The sequence below is a fragment of the Chinchilla lanigera genome, unplaced genomic scaffold (assembly GCF_000276665.1).
Source record: "Chinchilla lanigera isolate Chin_1 unplaced genomic scaffold, ChiLan1.0 scaffold00007, whole genome shotgun sequence".
NCBI classification, from domain to species: Eukaryota; Metazoa; Chordata; class Mammalia; order Rodentia; family Chinchillidae; genus Chinchilla; species Chinchilla lanigera.
In genome coordinates this window covers 21,153,924-21,174,523 of record NW_004955408.1, presented here as the reverse complement: position 1 = coordinate 21,174,523, position 20,600 = coordinate 21,153,924, and the positions used below count along the sequence as shown (strand labels likewise).

The following is a 20,600-nucleotide window of genomic DNA, read 5'->3' as shown; positions in this document are numbered from 1 at the left end:
AAAAAAAAAAATCCCAAGTTTTAAATAGCTTGCTAGACAGATAGATAAATGTATGAAAAGTGTTCACCTTCAATAATCAGGAAAATGCAAATTTAGCTCAGCAGCACAGCATCTGCCTGGCAAGCACGAGAAAATAAACCAAAAAAAACAAAAAAAAAAAAAAAAAAAAAAAAGAACAATCCCAGATTTGTCAGAAAGATTACTATTTGTGAGCAGAAAACTGGAAAATTACTTAAAAATGTTAATATTTTTCTACTTTTCCTATCAGCACTATACATTACTTACTTTATTACAACAAAACCACAAATCAAAATTATCTTCTAAAAGCTTATTGGAACTTGTGTTATGAATGCTGTGTTAGGAAAACATGGTAATAACTTATATCGTTTCTGTGAGCCACCACAAGTCCAAGTGCTTTATAACTTTAACATTTTCTACTAATCTTGCGCAAATTGCTAGGAGTGCACAGTATTATCAGGTGCCAATCTATAGATGTGGGAAGTGACTTTCCCAGAGTCACACAGCTTGAAAGTGTTGGGGGTGAGATAAATGGCCAAGCAGTCAGGACTGACCACCCTGTTCCACCTACATTTATATTTAGAACAGCTGTATAAACACTCCAGAGAATGCTTATTCAAATGTTACTTTACAAATATATATATTTTACAAATATATATATTTCCTAAAATATATATATATATATATATATATATATATATATATATATATTTCCTAAAAATTATAATGAAACCCCACACTGACTTGATTTCTATAGTAGGACCTAGTCATCTGAGGATATCTGGAATGAATTAGAGGCCACTTAAAGTAAATGCACTCAACAAATGAGAAAATGTTTGATTAGAACTTTATCTTGCAAAAGGAAACTGCAGTTATAAAACTAGTTTCTTTTATCTTAGATTTAGGGAGGTTCAGGTTATATTTGCAACTATGCTGTAGTTGTTAGGATGAATATTGAGTTTTTATACATATACAAAAATGTGACACCGAACATTTCATTCTACCTCAGCTTCATCGATTGCCAAATGCATCCTGTTTTCAGAGATGTCAGAAGATGTACATCTTCAAATCAATGAAGCACACGGGAACAATACAACATCCCTTGCATTTGACCAGCCCCACACAATCTAAGAGGACATTTCTGTGAGTAGAGTGGATGTCTTCATCAAATTTCCCAGGATCTCTTTTTGTGCTTTTATAATCATCTGCTTGAAAGTGTTGATCTTGTCACCTTCTTTGTTAATTTTCTCTGCCTTGGTGTTCAGCTGTACTTTCACAGCCAGATCTGTATTTACCAGGGTTTCCTTTGACACATTCAAGAAGATCTCCAGCACCACTTTCATTGACTTAATGAAATTCCTGGTTTTGGCAGGATCTGTAATTTTATTCTGAAAACGATGAGGTTTACATCATTTCAGACACTCCTGGAAATGAGCACTGGAGAGAGGAAGGAGGAAGGTGTCTGACTGCTCTGTACAGTACATTGCAGCCTTGTGGGCCTCAATTCTGCCTCAGTTCTCCCATCTGCAAAGTGGGGGTACTCTGCATAGACCCTGCTGTACAGCACTGTTGTATGGGCAAACTAAATTAATGCACATGAGACAGTTAGTGTTAGGCCCACTGCAGCGCTCAGTAATAATGCCAGAGTTCATTATGATTATGGTTACAAGTGGGCATAGACACTTGTTTTAAATGGGGAGGGATCTCTGAGTGGAGATCATCTTCAGAGTGATCAGACAAATGGTAAATGAATACTGATATCTTCTAACAATGTTTGCTTCCTTACAAAGCATTCATACTGAGAAGCTTTCAATAGACATCTAGAAGCTCTTAATTTTCGTGAAGATCTTGGAACAAAGCTTTCCCTAACATCTCTGAACACAGATTTGAACTTCTGTAACTGTCATTTATTAGGAAGCTTTAAAAAAATCTATACTGGGCTTTTTTTTTTTGACTCCAGGCTGATGTGTGTCTGCTCAGATGAAGTTAAAAGCAGCTGTACTGGTGGATCCTGTTCTAGCAAACTCCAAGCAAAGAACAGGTCTGTTACATATCCATGTCAGCATGTAAAACTAGGAGTAGAATTCCAAATGAACACGTAACTGGTCCCATAATAGAGATCTTTTCAAAAGAGAGTTTTAAAGCTTGGCACAACTTCCCTACTTTTACATCTAAAGCGAAGGATGTAAGCAGTTGTTAGATGTTTTAACTTAACCTTGAAATAATTATTTCCTTTCACTTCTCCTTCAAACTTTTGGATCAATTTAATTGAAGAGTATCCATTGCCTGGGAGGGAAATGATGAAAGAAAATACTGTTGCTATTTGCAACTCCTTACATATATTTGTTATGATTTTTTTAAAACTGTGCAGAGAAAATAAATGCATAAATCAATTGTATCTTCAGAGTGAAATTGTAGTCATCGTCTGTATCTTCCCAAGGATTTTTTAAAAATTCAAAGTAGACTCATCCATGTCACAGAGTCACTTTTCTTAAAGACAGAGAGGTGTAACAAAAATTAGGAGGTATACAGCTCAGCAACTCACATGAGTGTTATGGTTTTATTGCATTTATTTCTAGTCTTTCTGTATACATGTATATGCTGGAGAGGGAAGGCGGTTGCTCAGCTTTAATATTTTATTTTGGCTAAAAATAAGTACTTTAAAAACCTAATTCCCGGTCCTATTTGCTTCTCTTATCTCTCGATGGGACCATTCTCATGAGTCAGTCTCCTTCTCTGGAGGGATGTCTATGTCTGCTCTCACCTGCCTGTATCCGTGGGGTCTACACTCATGGATTCCAGTGATGTGGATAGAAAATATTCAGAAGAAAAATGCCTTTCTACTGAATATGGACATTTTTTCTTGTTACCGTGCCCCAACAATATAGTTAATAACTATTTACATAACATTTATACTGTTTTAGGTATTGCAAATTATCTACAGATGACATAAAATCTATAGGAGGATGTGCACAGGTTCCTGCACCTACTAAGCCAGTTTAAGAAGCAAACTGAGAAAATGCAGATTTTGCCATCCCAGAGCCAATCTGCCATGGATTCTGAGGGGTGACTGTCCCTATGGATGCACACATACTCATCAACATGCATATACAGTAATTAACATAAAAATGGATTTTAACTATATTTATGTTAACAAAATCATTAATCTGTCTTATACTAAAACTTCACTTGAAGATAAAGACCCTCTGCTCAGAAAATTTGCAAAATCATGAATTACAGCAACTCCAGGACTCCACTGACTCTGAGCATGTGACGTGGTCCTGCCCTGACTCATCCATCTTCTCTCTTCTTTTGTCTTCCTGAGGTCCATGAATTCCAGCATTGCTCTTTTTGAGAAGCATTCAGCATCTTGCCCAGTACCATCTCCTCCCACCCGACATTAGCGCTCCTGTCAAACTCAAGCATCCTATGAGAAATCTTCTAGCTGTCTGAGAGGGCATCCCCTGATCTGGACAGAAATTATGAGGCCACCACATAATACAAGTGGGTCTCCCAAGAAAGTTCCTTGTGAAAAGCACTCTGAGTCCAGTGGAGAAGAATCGGATGGGTTTCATAACATATTTAAACCTTAAGGTCTTTTGGAAAGGTTCTAAAAAAATGGCTGTAAGAATATGCCACTCTTCAAAATGAAATCAAAACATCTTCTGAGAGATTTCTACAAAATGCTTATGTGATGTGTGGCACAAGCTGTGGCTGGATTTGACATCCAAATCCTGCCATCGCCTCCCCTTTGCAGCGACCCAGGAGAGATGGCCTGCCTGATAACGGGGCACCGTGGGGTGCAGAAACGATGGTAAGGTGACAGAGCCCCAGTGTCTGAGGTACTTAGTCAGTCCCTCTTTCAGTTGTAACCGTGCAGATTTACTTGTTAGGGCAAGAAAGAAGGGGACAAAGAAAGACAGCGCCTTTGCAAATAAGACTGTGACACAGAGAGAGATAAACCAGAGCTGGCAAAAGCTAATGCTACTAATCACCACCTATAAATTTGCTTTTAAAAAATGTCATTAAGGGAATTCTGCTGATGGGGACAAACAGGAATGTTTGCTCAGCTCATTTTATCTGAGTTCACACTTGCCCATGCTGCCATATTTGCATTTATTTGATATGATCACTGGGCAATTTGTGGCCTCTTAAACAGTTCCCTTCCATTGGTTAATGTGTTTAATGTGTGGATAGTTTTGCTTCCCTCCCAGGGAAACATCCCTGTGTAAATGAACAGTGGGCAGGGCATGTGCTTCTCTCTTGCCACCATTCAATCCCTGTACTTCCCTTTAATCAAGCCGCTGGTGCTGGGAGCCTAGCCCACGCTTCTACGTTGCCGCTGGAAGTCACTGGGCCCCTGGCTCCATCAGTCTGAGTGATGAAATAGGCATTTTTAATATTTGCTAAACAGGATTGTGGAGAAGGTGAAGTCCCGGCAGGGCTCCCAAGCGGTAACTGCATCTTGTTGTCTCAGGTTAATCATGTACCTAATTTGCCGATTATTGACTTGTTCTCGCAGAGGGTTTTACTTGGCTTGACATATCAGCAGCAATCAGTGAGGAACTGTCAAGCAAACTTGCTTGCTGCCTTAACCACCCAAGATCCTGACTCACAGCAACAGCCTCTGAGATTTCCTTTGATGCCTAGCTCTGTAGCCAGGTCAGATTATTATTTTTTCCCCCTAGTTTGATCTGTTTCTTTTCTAGAACTGGAGCTGAGCAAATCTGACATGGTTTGCAGGGTTTCAAATATTTGGCAAGAAGCACTAGACTTGTGCTGGACACATACCATCCCCTTGAGAGTTCAAGTCGGTAGGTTACAGATGGGTTAGACTGACTTCTTTTTTGAGTATATCTTAAAAAATGCAATGCAGAGTGTCAGACACGCTGCATTTAAAACACAATATAAATATCTACCTTTCAGATTAACAAAGCTTAAAAAATGATAACACCTAGTTTATGTAAGGATCCAAGTAATTGAAATAGGCACTTACATAATGCTCCCTGTAGGTAAGAGCGTAAATAGTGCAAACTTTCAGGGTAATTTAGCAATATGGATAAAATCCTTAAAAATTTATTTTTAGAACAAAGATTGAGGGTGAATACAGAGACCAACCACTAGGAGAGGTATCAAAACATGGTATGTCATTAGGGCTTTTGTTGATATTGTGGAGCTCTTCCTTCCAGGGGCATCATGAGATTGTACTTTCCACCCCAGTGACATTCAGATACAACTTGCTTTGGTTAAATGAGAGGGGCTTAAAGTTTATTTGTCACAGCCAGACAGAATTGCTCAGGAATCAGTGCACCTTTTTCTTCCTTTCCTGGGCAACTGGTCATGCTCTTGACGGTGTATGTTCTGTAGGGCTGTGTCCTTGTGTGAGGTGACATTGAGCCAAGTCCTGCTTAACTGAAGATGAACCTTAGAAGCAGGGCTTTTCAAACTCTACGCTGTTGATGTATGAGGCTGGGTAAATTCTTTGCTGGAGCTTCCCTGTGCATTGTAGGAGGTTTAGCAGTATCTCTGGCCTCTACCTGAGGATGTTGGTAACAGTTGCCTAGTTGTGACAACCAGAAACTTTTCCAGACATTGCCAGCTGTCCGCAGGGAGAAAATGGGAGTAGCCCACTGATACACAGTAAAGAAGAAATACCCTTCGCTATTTTAAGGCACTAAGATTCTCAGGCTATTACTGTTATTTTCATTTTTACTACAGTGGATATGTTTTGTTTTAGCAAAAACAATTTATTAACATTTGGCCAATAAGCATCTCTTTAAATTGTGGGTAGTTTTACTTCTTTTTCTAAGTTTTTTTGCCATAAAAATATATTTCATTCTTTAGTAAGAAGACAATATCTAGAAAACTAATTTATTTTAAAAGTTTGTATTTGCATTATTGTCTATAGCCCTTCTATATAAAGTATTTGCTAGGGTTACACATAATTTTGTTTTTGCAGTACTGGGGACGGAAGCCAGGGCGTTGTACCTACTACGCCAGCATCCTATTCCTTAGCTGCACCTTTAGCCCCCAATTTTTAAGTATACTGAGAAGGGGGCTGGGGACTTAGCTCAGCGGCAAAGCGCCTGCCTGGCAAGCGCAAGGTCGTGAGTTCGGTTCCTGGTACCGGAGAAAAACCAAAAAAAAAAAAAAAAAAAGTATACTGAGATGCTTAGATAAAACATCCTTCTATTGTGCTTCAGTTTACAAAGTGTTTTCCCATCCTATCTTTGTTGCTATGCAATTACAATGTTGTGAGGCGGGGAACATAGGTAGAGAAAGAACCTAGTGTTAAAGCTAGGTTAAGGGACATGTCCAAGGTCAGCTGATTATTTTGCGGTAGGATCTGCATTTAGAAGTTCTCCCCCTAACTCCAGGACTTTCGTTCCTATGTCATGTTGCTTCTGTATCTTCTGTAAAAAGCCAGTTTCACAAAGTCAGCTGGGACAGACTCTGATTCTTGGGAAAATTAAGCAGGTAAAAAAAAGGGTTCTTCTCTGTATTTAATATCCTTGAACAAGGGTACTAAACCTTGTAGGCTCTTGGTCAGAGCATGATACTCTATAAAATTTAAACACAGACATTTGTACAACAGAGCCAATAGAATTTCACAGCCTTCCCCCTCCCCATCGCTGTCTTTTTCTTTCTCTAGCTCAAATGAGTCACCTTGGCTAGACTGCCAATCCCCATAGAACTTATGTTCCTTGATAGGATATGCCAATAGAAATGAGAAATTCTATAATAGTTTGAGACGTGAGTTAGTCACCTATCCCTGCAAAGAGCTAAGCACTGTCTCCTCCAGGAAATGTAGCTCATCAAATGGACATGAATGCATGTAATGACAGTGAATGAATGTGAGGCTGTGTAGGGAGTCTTTTTCTTTTTTTTTATTTCCTTTTTAAAGCGGTGCCCCTATATTGTACCTGTCTTGTGCATTTCTGAGTATCTGCAGTATGCCTAGCTTACCTGAGCCCCCCCACCCCCAATGCACCCTGAAATCCCTAAATTGGCAGCTGGACTAAAACTCCAGTATACATCAGCCCATACCTATTCATTTTCCTTCCCTTGAAATGTGTGATGGTGCTGTCCCCAAAATGGAGTTATTTTGAGAGGACGATCACTAGAACAATCACTAGCTTGGCAGGAGATGGACAGTGCGGAGTAGCCATAAAAGAAAAAAAGACATTGTCACCAAGGATTGGAGTCCTGAGTGTCAGAACAGCAGGGAAACGAGGTAGAGTGTGTTTCTGTTGCCGTCCACTATCACTCAGTTGCAGAGAGCTGCCTACTTGACTTGCTGTAATCACTGGTTTTTCCGTGACTCCAGCTGCCCAGAGCTTGCAAGGGAAGAGGGAAGGAAGAACAGTGCTTTGGAACAAAATGGGGGAGAAATGTTCCCCCCAGCACAGCTCCATGCAGCCAACTGGCTGAGAGGAAAGTTATGCTCAGCTGTGCCCAGAGGCATGTTCGTACTTATCCGAGTAATGCCAACAAGCAGATTTCACCCCTGTAAATCCTTCATTATGCTATAGTCGAATCAGTGAAGCCTGAATGTCAAGGAGACCACCTAACAATTTGCATAACTTCCCAGAGCAGCACCCTGCTGCCTGGCCAGAAGCTACAAAAATGCCTTAGAGAGTCTTTTCAGCTGAATTCCTTTCTACCTCTGGATGAGAATCTCTATGGAGAGCAGATGTGATTTCTGTATCAGGAGTTTCGCCTGGTAAGGGGTTGTATTAACTCACCTGTCTGGATAATCAGTGCCTAGCCCAATAAATATTTTTCTGGATGGATGGAAGCCTCATTGATTACCACTTTACATATTGGTCCCCATAGCATGGGCTGTGTGTAGTAATAAAAACTTATGCAACCCTCTTGCTCAGAAATGAAGTAGGCCTTTGAGTCCTTATATTGATCATTTCAGGCTGTGAAGATGGAATTGCAAAATAAGTTTCATCTTGAGAGCCAACACTGGTCGATTGGTAGTGGCTTCCTCGAGAGTTATGTGGGAGGTATTTGTGCACTGGGCTTAGTAGGAAAAGTGCTGTCATTGATTAGCAATGTCTGCCATGAGCTAAAGACAAGGAATGGTGGCCCTACTGCTTCATGTTTGTCAATGGTTTTAAATTCTTCCAATAGAATTTTCTAGATGAATACCTTTCCAAAGTGTTTCAAATCAGCTTTGCCTGGGTATATGGGTATTTTCCCTCCATTGTTTTTTTTTCCCCCTAATGTACTTTATGTATTTGCTGGGTACAATGGCAAGGGAAGCAGGAAAGCTCCATTTGACTTTTCTCAAGATACACAACTCTTATTAAAAAGGACACCAAGGTACGTAGGTGCTAATTCATCCTCAGTGATATACATAATGAAATTTTTTTAAAGACAAACTAAAGAAGAGATGAGAGGGAAAAAAGTAAGACCCATAATATAACTCAGTCTCCTCATTCTCAGCGCTGGGAATAATCTCACCTTTATAGTGCTGTGGTCATCCCAAAGAACGAATTTCAGGTATGCCACCGAGGAACAACCATTGAATGTTGGATTGTTAAATTACTCTTTTCACATACAGTGAGATGCCTCCCAGTAATTTTAATGGTTAACTCAATAACCAAAACCCCTGAACAGAAAAGTACTCCCAAATTAACCTCTATTTCTAGCCGAGCTGGCTTCCTTAGGTAGGAACCCTACTTCCATTTTTATTTCCATCAGCACTGAACAAGTGGTGCAATTACTCCACATCCCTGCCAACACTGGTTGTTGTTCATGTTCTAAACATCGTAGTGGGTGTAAGTGGTATACGTATATATTTTTAAATACTTGGCTATATCGAACCCAGTCATACTTGCGCATGAGATGGTGGCAGTCCCCTTCGTATATAAACTCCAAAGAGCGCGTCTTTTCCGAGGGAGATGTTGAACTTTAAGAACTGGGGCTGACTGATGTGAATCTGTGACCTCCAAAACACCCCCGGTGGGACTTCCTGTGTCACCCGCCGTCCGACTTCTGCTTCGCCGCTGTCTATGCTGCTATTTTTCAGTGACCAGGGTACTGGAAGACAGGAATAGACACCAAGTCAGTGACTTCTGAATACATGAGCCGGCTCTACATTTCTGTTTACTTATATGCCACAATCCTTTTTTGTGCTGTTTTAATATTAAGATTAAATCCATGGCAAGTTTCTCTTTGAGTCACAGCTAAAGCATTTAGGTTTAAAATAACAAAGCTATAAACCCATACCCCAGGGCTTCTGAAATCTTGGCACAATGCTTTCTAAAAATTCTGTGATTACTCTTTCCTGATCAAATATAATAAGAGCTGGAGCCTCAGAAATACATGTAAAGCTTCCAACCACCCTGAATGTGACTGGGATGTAAAAACTATCAGCGGGGAAGGGAAGGATGATGTTAATTTGGCACCAAATTTAATTCTTGCAGCCTTTCATTATTCTTTCCAGACCAAGCAAGTCCAATATACTCTCTGACTCTCTGAACAAAAAATCAGCATAGAATAAATAAAATGCTCAGCAGGAAATGAAGATTTGATCTGAAGCTGACCTAATACTGGGTTGACTCCTTGCTTGAATTAGAGGGAAGGGTCTGAGAACCATGGAGAAACCCCATCTCTCTTGGGGACATTAAAATATGTCTGTTACACTATTTGAAATTGTTTATATTAAAAATATCTGCTGCCTACACGCAGCCACTCAGAATTTTAATACTAGAAGTTTGAGAAGTATTATTTTGAAAAAAGGTTTCTTTGTAACAATGAATTAGACCTCCCTCCTGTACTTCTGAAGGTGACTTTCTTTGCAACTACAGAATTAAGGAAAATTTAGGAGCTACTAGTAATTGCCAAAAAACGTGAGTTAATTTACATCTCAGAGCTTCATTTTTCTCTTCTCCCAAATGGGAAAAAAAACCTAGTTGTATAAAGGTCATTTATAATGCCTTCAAATGGATTCTGAACTTAGTAGGAAAAAAAATTCACACATTAATACCTCTGTCTTCTTAGGACTTCAAAACCAACCGCAACCAAGCACAGAAAAAAACGGACATGGTTTTTGTGTTGAAGATCTTTCCCCTTATGGGGACTTCACTAATGCTGGTGGCCGTGCTGATCTGACCCTTTCTTGAGCCTGGTGGACAAAGGATGAAAAATAAGTTCCCCTCCATATATGATCACCACTGCAAAGGGTTTGGAGAGTCAGGAAAAATTATAAAATTGCCAAAGATTGACACGGGAGGTGAATGAACCTGTCTGACTCAGCAGAGCTGGCTCTATCACTCTCTAGCTACCCCATCAAAACAGGACTCCAATGTGGCCTTGACTCAGTTCTCCCATCTGTGAAATGGGAAGGTGACATTTGTATTGTGGCAGCTCTTCAATGTCTACATTACAAAAATAACTACTGAGTGACTTGGGCCAGGATATTATTTATTTACATTCCTTATCACAGAGGAGGGATGACTCATTTTTATCCAGCTTACCAGTGGATCAAATGCAAAGTCAGTAGAAGACTTGAAGCAGAAGAGACACTGGGCTGGGTCTGAAGAAGAACTCACTGACTTGCTACGCAGTGATGGCGAACCTTTTGGAGACTGAGTCCCCAAACTGCAATGCAAGACCCACTTATTTATCACAAAATGTCAACACTGCAATTAAACCCAAATACTGAGGTTTTGGTTTAGAAAAAGCAGCTCATACATGGATATCTTTTGTCTTAAAAGAATAAAAAATAACACGGCATGGCATAGGTTCACTGCTACCACTGCTCTAGGGTAATAAAACTAGGGAAGGGGCTCCCAAGAAAGCTTAGAAGCTCCCTGGACAGAATATCCTTAAGAAGAATAGAGGCAACCTGAAGTCCTGAGCCGTTCAGATCTTTAGATCTGGCTTAGATCATTTGTCTGTCAAATGGCCTGAACTTTTTAATCTTGGTGAGTGTTTTGAATGGGCACTGAACACTTACATGCAGGAGAAAGATTATGGGGCAGTGTCTAAGAGCAGAGTCTCTGGGCTGAGACTGCCTTGGTTTAAATCCTGGCTCTGATATTTGCTAAGAGTAGTAGTTCCCATGCCTCAGTTTCCTCATCTGTCTAGTCTGTCTCGTTGAAAAGCTATTATTATGTATTTCATAGGGTGGTTACGTGGAGGGAATGAGTTCATCCATGCAAGCCTCTTAGAAGAATTTCTGGCACAAAATAAGAAGTAGGTGGGTTATTACTATGTGCAAGGCCCTAAGCCTGAAAAGAGTGCTGTTTACGGGGGGTGGGGGGAGGTTGCTGTCATAACGGCACGTCCAGGTGGAAATGTTTGTTATTGCAAGTTGATGGGAAGCTCTGGTTATATAAATGGAAACCTAATTTTTACCTTAAAATGCTGCTTTTGACCCCCTTTCCCCATATTAAGGTCTTCTGGGGAAGGATATAATTAAAAGGATCAAATAGAAGCAAGGTATGTAGTAAAAATGGCCCCCTGGAAAATGAGAGCTTGGGGGCTTTCAGTGGAGACCAACAGCAATCCCGGCACTGTGTGTGGCAACCAGTTAAAGAAATGCATTAAAAATAAGAAAGAACTTTAAAGACATTATCATCTTTAACTTTAATAAGATGGGCTTTCCTTCAAGTCTGTCGGGCTTTCAGGGTTGCTGAGTTAATGACAGGATATGAAAAAAAGGCAGGAAGTCAGCACCCAAGAGCCCTCTCATCCACTGTGGAAATCTACATGAATTTTGATCGTTTCAAGCCAGATGCAGACACTGGAGGTTCGCAAGGGAGCTGGCTGCCGGGGAGCAGCGGCTGCGGAGATGTCCAGATGAGGGGCTGCGCAGGTCTGGTTCTCGTAATTGTGGGACCCCTCCTCTTTTACTAGAACCCAACTTCAAAATCCTGCTCTCAGTAAATTATTTGCAATTGCTATGAGTAGCCACAGCCCCTGGGTTTTAGATGTGTATGTGGGGGATGAAATACAGGTTTTGCAGCTAGATGGAATGGGACTCAAATTTCAGCTCTGGCTCTTCCATGCTGTGTGACTGCCAGCAATTTGCTTAACCTCTCTGGTCCTCCAGTCTTATGTGTCAAGTGAAAATTATAATCCTAACTGCCTTACAGGGTGGAAGTAAGAAATGGAAGTACACAAAGAAGAGCTTAGCACAGTGTCTAGCACATAACAGGAAAATGCACAGTAGCTAGTTACATGGACTAAAAGAAAAATCTATGCAGGCAAGCATTTGGCTTTCTTTTTAAAGGATCTTTTGAAAAGACAGAAATTCTGTGTGCATGTGTGATACATACGTATGTGTATACCTGCACATTTGTGTAAATGTACACATGTCTAGCTATCCAGAGTCTACTCCTGGAATAAACATAATCAGGAAAAAAATTTAAAATGGGCAGCCAGGACCTGACAGCTATGCGCACCTTCACAGGAAGCAGCAGCCCCGACCTGGTCCACCGAGAGCCCTTGCTCTGCGGCACTGGCAGCCCCGGCCCCCGAACTCTGCTGCGGCTGCAGCGGTGCCTTCCTCAGGCTCCCTGATTGGGCACCTCGGGCCATGCTTTGTCACTGCCCACGGCTTCCTGCCGGGCTGGCTCCAGTCCCCGCCGCCCAGCTGCAGGGGTCATTGCGGCCTCCTGCTCAGCTGCCTGGGGACGGGAGAGCCTTCAGGCAGGTTTACTCCGAGGAGATGCATGTAAATGCAACTTCTCCCAAAACATAAAATTAACTTTGGAGAACTCTGTGCGGTGTCTGCGACATAAAGAACCTTCCTGTGGATCCTTTTGAAGAGTCACGAGCAAACTCCTCATTTTGTGTGTGTGAAATCTCATGATAAAACACACCAGGAGAGGTGGGGGTGGCGCGGGAAGGTACTTTTGATTAAGAACCAAACATCACGAGTCCTGGCTATGGGACTTAGTGACCTTGAACCTTCTGCGGAAGGAACAGATGGGAAAGAACTTTTCTGCTGGGCAACTCTCATCCTTGCTGCTAGGGAGCTGCGGCTTTAGAGGCTCAGTGTTCCTTGTACCTGCATAAAGTGGTGTGCGTTCAAAGACTGTTTTGTGCAGCGCTGTGTTCCAGCCCACTGCGAGCAACAGGCTGGCCCGGGCGGGTCCTCTCTAGGCAATTCTACAAGGAATGTGTGTGTGTGTGTGTGTGGGTTTGGGCACCTGCTGGCAGGAGAATGGGTTATCAGGGAGCCTTCATGGCCGGTTGATTTATAGGCAACTTCACCTTTAACAGATTCAATGCATCCAACATAAGCTGTCCACCATTAAATAGCTAGAGACTGCTTTCAAATGAAATTCTCTCACTCTCCCCACTTACATATGTACATACATATACTGTTTTCATTTTGAAATAATTTTAGATTTACAAGAAAATTCAAAAGCGTTACCACGTATGACCTTTAACCCAGATTCCACAAATGTTGTACATATTTGTTTCAGCACTGTCTTTAAATATATAGATACACACACACACACACAAACAGTACTCCACATTCATTGGTTCTGTATCCATGGATTCAACAAACCACAGATCAAAAATATTCAGAAAAAATATATCTGCGCTTAACATGTAGACTTTTTTTCTTATTATTTTCCCCTAAACAATGCAGTATAATGAATATTTATACTGCACTATATTTGGTATTATGTCATCTAAAGATGATTTAAAGTGTACAGCAGGATTTATACAGGTTACACTCACAGAACACACTACTTCATATATTAAGCAGTCACAGATTTTGGTATCTGGAGTGGCCTGAATCCAATTCTCCAGATACAAAAGATGACAGTGCACACATGCGCACACAAGCACACACACACACACACATTTTCTGAAATACTAAGTTATAGACAGGAATCTCCTTAACCTTTAAACACTTCTGTTCTTCTTAAAAACAATGACATTTTTTGCAGCTGCCAATAGTGACAATGAACTTCCAATAGCAAAAGAAACAGAAGCTTTTTTATATTTGCTTTGAAACACCTTGAAAATGAGTGTGTATACCTTTTCTAGTTTTAACAAAATGAAAGCGAGAAAACATATAGTGCAGATATTGTCAGAAGATGTCAAAATTGTGAGTGGCTGCAGCCAGCATGGGGAACCCTTTCAGTGACATTGTCCCTGCCGATCAAGTCTGGGAGCATAGCTCTCTGCTATTCTCTAAGGACAAAGAAGGCAGCATCGAGGACGGGCCGAGCCCCTTGAAGGAGGACTTGAACTGGAGTTCTCCCAAGCCACACCCACTGCCCTGGGACCGTCCACACTGGAGTCTCTGACAGGACCTTGTGGGGAGGCAGGCGGCAAGGAAACAAAGCAGTGAAGGTTCTATCTTTACCGTGTGGGTGGATAACCTCATGTGGAGAAGCTCAGAGTGAAGCTAATCAGCCCTGAGTTTGGATCTCAGCTTTGATAATTACCAAGGGCTGTGAGGCTTTGGGCTAATCACCACCCCCCTCTGAGCCTGGCGCACTCTGTATAATGGAGGTATTTCTGAGGATTAAATGAAGTAACATCTGTAGACTCATAGGTGTGTCTACATCTTTCTGTTCTATGTTGCACTGCTCTCTTAAATCAGCTGTAACACCTTATCCCAGAGTTAAAGTTAAATTTGTGATCTTCACATATAGGCTGCCTACTCTCGCCACCACTAATGAGCGAGGGCCGAGGGGTGCAGTGGGGCTTAATGGAACAGGCAGTCATTTTCCAGAGCAGCAGAAATCGATATACAATGAGAAGTTAGTCTGTCTGTAGACCGGGAGGGGCAGAGCACGGGTCACATGCATTAAGATGCACAGAGCAATCAAAGCCACTGGCTCCTTCAGTCCAAATGGCTGTGTTGATGTGTGCTCCAGCTGCTGCTCAGGTGGGGAACTGTGTGCACCTGCTAAGCGAAGAGCAGTCAGATTTCATTTAGTTAACAATGATTAAGGAACATCGAAAGCATGTTGGAGAGTCATTCCTTCACTTTCATGCAATAAATATTTATTGAGTTAATAAGCATTTACTAGAGCACTAGGTACTCTCTGGTCCACATCGGAGTTGGAGTGTTTGTTGTATTCTCATCATCCCTGCAGTCCAGGGTCCTGCGGACTTGGGCAAGGATTGAATTGGGGACATGGGGAGCAGAGGCACTACAGAGCATCTGGGGTCATCCTGTCCTTGGATTCTGGGCGATGTGGGCAAGGCATCCTGGCAAGGGATGAGGTACAGCCTATATTTCCCAAGCTCTGGCTCTGGGAGTATTTCCGTGTCTCTGTGAGCTGCACTATGAAAAGTGGAGGTGATGATCATTTTGCCATAAGAAGCAGATGCTTGGGATGTGTGTACAATGGTCTGGCTAGTTCATCTCCAGCTTAAAGATGAGATTCCTGGGTTTTTCGAGGCAACACTCTAATGATCAATTTCATAGGATCATCCAGCTCCATAACTCCACGGAAGATTGCTCATGTAAATGTGAAGCTATTGCCTACCTCTGAAACATGTACCTAAATTTTCAACCAGTTAAATAAGACTGATGTTGAGCAAAACGACAGCCTTCCATAGCCACATTAAGAGCTAATCATTTCAGAAAATGTTACCATAATTCATTTATGGAAACAGCGAAACTATTCCCCAAACAAGTGATAAAGGGAATGGACTCATAGTCATACCAGGAAAATGAGGCCTCATATTAATACTTCCTAACTTAACCGAACTCCAGAGGCACCTCCGAATAAATCTGCCTTGCAGATTATTCTGCCTCACATATTTTTATCTATTGCAAATAAAGTTGAATTCAGAATATTGCCTCAGACATTACATCTCATTTCCATTTATTTGGGAATCAGGACAACCATCTGAGGCTGCCATTTAACCAACAGGTAAGTGAAAAGATTCTCCTAAGGACCTGAGACTCTGCCCAAGAACAGAGCTCACTGGGGCGGACAGTATTCACTCCATCATCCTTCACCTACTCCTGACTGTTTTTCTGAAGAGATTTCTATCATGACAGTCATGCTTCTGCAATTGTCACAGTGCACGGCAATGGTGAAAATCTGTCTGCTCTAGGGACTGGATGTGGTCCTTACATCTTTTAAAACCTCAGTCTGTTGCCTCAGATGAAAGGGGTGAACTCTTTGCCAATGACAGCATTAACAAATATTTGTACCTCTGACCTTTCAGGGGAACGTAGGTCTGCGTTCATAGAACATAGGTCTGCTCATTAGTATTATGTGTGTAGCTAAAATGTCTGGAGCAGCTATTACTGTACTTGCTATGTAATCTCCTGATACCATTAAGTTTCTTCCCATTTTTCAGATGAAAAAACTGAAGCTGGTGGAAATTAAGTGGTTTAAAGTCCCATAGGTCTTCGTGGTGGTGCTGGGATCAAAAGACATATCTGATCTACTCTCAACCCTGTATGCCTAATCACCAGGTACACCATGCTCAGTACTACAGAGATGCAGAGGTTTGGGTCCAGACAGTGGAGAGAGATCTCTCAGTGTGCCAGTCCACTGTGATAGAGTGGCTAATGAAAAGAAAGGCAAGGACCTGGGGAAGACATGGATCTAATTATTTGCATACTCAAGTCAAGCCACGAGGATGCCATGTACAATACAAACTATGTAACTTAGAGCGAAGCTGTGGGTGGCAGTCCGCCAGTGTGATGCACCAACCCACCAAAGGGGTACTATTAAGTGGTGCCCATCTCTAACAATAGGAGAACAACACAGTCTCCAAAATGAGAGAAGTTGTTTCATCAATAAGTAGGCTGCTGCTATATTTGCCAGCAGATGTGTTGTGAGTGGATGTTTGACTCAAGCATAACGACCCCCTGTCCTTCTGGGAACTTCACTGACTTTGGAAAAGCCCCATGTAGGGAAGCGATCATTCTGAAACCCTGGGCTGTGTGTATTGAGAAGCTGACTGACGGGAGCCAGAGGAAGAATTACCAACCTCCCTGCTAATCTGGCGCCTAGTACCATGCATTAAGCCAACTAGTAAAAATCATTATGAAGTTTTTGCTGAAAGGGCAAGTGTAGAAAAACATGTTTCTAAACAGAATAACAGTCTTTGCCATTTTTTCCAACTTGCATACCATCTGGAAATTCTGATTTTTTTTTTCAAAGGGTAGGAAAGAAATGTGCTTCAGGCACAAATAAATGTTTACAGCTGAGTTATAAACCGAGAATGGTAAGGCTTAAAACAGACAGGCTGGCAGTGATGGAGCCCAAGCTGCGGCGAGACAAATGATGCTACGGGGAGCGGGCCAGCGTGTCCCGTACAGCTGCCCTTCTGAACAGGACATCCTTCCCACTGACCACATCAAACATGTTTGGGAAGACATCTTCATTTGGGCCTGCTTTAATTCTTAGATAGAGAGGCAAAGATGAAGTGGCACTATTTTCTGTCTTGACACTCTGAAGGCAGTCTTTCCTTTTGGGAAATATGGTACCTCACAGGAAGTGGCAGTCCAGGAAGGCTTGGTGATTGGACCCAATGAGGGAAGTGATAAGGATGCCAAGGACAGCAACAAACATTCGTGGCTTGCTGAGTAAATGCCTGATACTACGTGCAGTGTTTTACGAAGCTGAACTCAGTTGTGCTGGACAGCAAGCTTATGAGGAGCACCACTGCACAGATGAGGAAGTAGAGGCTGACAGAGGATAAATGACACACACAGTCACACAGTCACACAGTCACTAAGGGATGGAGCTGGTGTTTGTGTCCAGCCAGACCAGTGCCAGAGTCTTAAATCCTAAAGCAGTGGTGGTGAATCTATGTCACGTTACTTGTATCATTGAAAGTTTGAAAACATTCCCCATCATTGCTCTAAAGGATTTTCAGTGCAAAGTTACCAAGAATGTATGATAACTCATGCTTGGTCAAGAAGGAAAAACTGCACTAGGGATGGTTGTGCTCACCTGCAATCCCAGCATTTCTGGGAAGCTGAGGTAGGAGGATTGAGAGCTAGAGCCCAGCCTGGGCAATTTAGCTACTTAGCTAAAGACTCTGTTTCAAAATAAGAAATAATGATAATGATGCTGCTGCTGATAATAATACTGTAGGGCTGGTGTTATAGCTCACTGCAAAGGGCCTGAGTTTATCCATAGTATATAAAAGAAAAAAACTGATGTATTGGAAGGTTGTTTTCTACTCTCTCGTCTCCTATAATTTATGTAGTTATAGGAAAAGTTTTAGAAAAGTAGTAATGAGTTCTGGAGATGATACAGGGAAGTCAAAACATTCCTATCTTCTCCTCTGGCAGAAGGCCAGGTAAAAAATACTTCAGGCTTTGTAGGCTATCTAGTCTCTTTTGCACGTACTCAGCTCTACTACCGTGGTACAAAAGCAGCCACAGACAATATGAAGCAAATGGGGGTGACTGTGCTCCCATAAAGCTTCAGTTTTAGGCAGCCAGATTTGGTCCATATGTAGTGTGCTAGCTCCTAATACACGGGCCACTTGGAATTTAAATGATAGGTTTTGAGAATAATCCATGAAGCTCTACTTGGGAGCTTATTGTTTTTTAAAATCAATGCACAGACTGGATACCTCTTTGAAGCCTCTGTACATTGCTGGGCCCAGCCAATCAAACTAGGTCCCCTTATGTTATCTGACCAGGTCAGAATACTGTATTGAATCTTCATTCCCAAGGCTTATCTAATCCCAGATCTATAGAAAAAGCACTCCATGTCCTCTTAATGAAGATGTATGAGTTCATTCCTTTGAACACAGAAATACAGCCCAGACTGTGAGTGATTCTGGCAGTCCTTGTGCTCCTCTTTCTTGATGTGAAACCCAACCACCATTCACATTAAGGTTTAATCGGAGTGGAGAGAAAAAATAAACCATGAACAACAACAAATAGAAAAGGGAAAGGAAGACAAAGCCCAAAGAACCTACTCTCCCAACTAATTAATCAAGTGCTTTGTTTCCACTAACATATCAGAGTGTGGAGGCTGCCTTGTCTATTAGACGCCTTCCCAAACCTGAGCAATGTAAATACTCCTAAAGACCAAGTAATGAAATCTCTATCGACGTGCCATCTTAGATGGGACTCACATGCCCATGTTTTGCTTACATTTTAATTTGCTCCTGCTGGATACTTACCCAGTAATTGCTTAATAAGATTAACCTCCCTGGCAATGTGTGGTGAATCTTGATTAAAACATTGCAGTGAAGGATTATCGTATATCACAAAAAATGGAGGGGGTGTTATTTAATTAACTTATTGCCAATATGTCTTGATTGTCTCTTTGAAACACTGGAAAAGTAGTCGATTGGAATTGATTCAGATTATCTAAATGTATGGAATTGGGGACTGGGGAGGGGGCGAGGTCACTGGGTTGAGAAATTCAAAACTAAAGTCACTTTCCCTAAAAGTGAGGTGTGTGTGAGGACACTAAGATACTTGTATAAATTTTATAAGAGAATATCAAAATAACTTAAGAAGAGATCTGGTATTTTTGGTCATCAGAATAACCTTGTTTTGGTATTGAGGAAAGAAATCCTTGAAGTTTTATTTCATCTTGATGCAATTTTAAACCCTCACACTTAAAAAATAGGAATCCTGGTGACAATATCCACTGGACAGTGATTTGGCAAACATATTGTCTCATAGCTCATTTGAAAACTATCTGAGCTGGTGAGGTTACACGACTCACACAAAATCATCTGGCACATGAGGGGAACAATTCTGGTCTTTTCAAAGACTCAAGAGAGAGGGTTTCTCAGTTTGTTAATTTAGAGATACATATTTGTAAGGCTTACTCTCTGAGAGAGTTTCCTTCTGTTTTCTGACCTGCTGGTGTGGGATTTTAAAGCAGAATAGGGCTCAGATGTGGAGCTTAATCAAAATGGAAAGGGTGGGTATTTTAATCTATGGAGGCCCGTGCAGATGAGTGATTCCCATTTGCAAAGGACACTATCTAAAAAGCATTTGTACATAACTTTAGAATGTACATACATATCAAACACACCCCTGGGCCTGATGATGGAATATATATATATATATATATATATATATATATATATATATATATATATATTCACTTTAACATTCTTCCAAAATGATAGTGTGTGTTGTGGTTTGTGTCTGTGTGTCCCCCTAAAGCCTCATGCCGTCATGGGGCAGGCTTTTACAGGTTGATTGATTATGGGTGTGAGAGCTACACCTGCCCTGGGGTGGACAGTTTGCATATGTAAGGGAGAGGAAGAGGCTGTTTGTGGCCATTCCTCCCTTGTGTGCTTGTTGCTTTTGCTGTGTTCTGCCACCATGAGCTGTAGCCCTCTGCCAAGTGCCACTTTGCCTTGTAACCTGCCAAGTATGGACTGAAACCTCCACAAACTGTAAGTGAAATACACTTTCCCTTCCTTAATTTTGGGCATCAGGTATTTTGTCCCAGCAATGACAGAAAAGTAACCAACACAGTGAGCCACATTGTAGACTAAAGGACATTAATGGACAAATGTAACAGAGACTCCCTAAAGCAGGGTTCATAGGAACAGCACTATGGATGCTTGGATGGAGATATTCCTTCATTATAGGGGGCTGTCTTGTAGGTTATTTAACAGTACCCTGCTCTCTA

General features: G+C 41.5%; 1 protein-coding gene across 11 annotated transcripts in view; it reads right to left on the bottom strand.

Annotated features, from left to right (window-relative positions):
• The window catches only part of Tenm2 (teneurin transmembrane protein 2), a 1,190,054-nt gene that overhangs the window by 165,753 nt on the left and 1,003,701 nt on the right, over positions 1-20,600 (bottom strand). For all 11 annotated transcript variants that reach the window (XM_005376287.2, XM_005376288.2, XM_005376289.2 and 8 more), the window contains one exon: positions 8,864-9,069. In XM_005376287.2, coding sequence (XP_005376344.1) covers positions 8,864-9,069 — 206 coding nt within the window. The remainder of the gene's footprint in view (positions 1-8,863; positions 9,070-20,600) is intronic.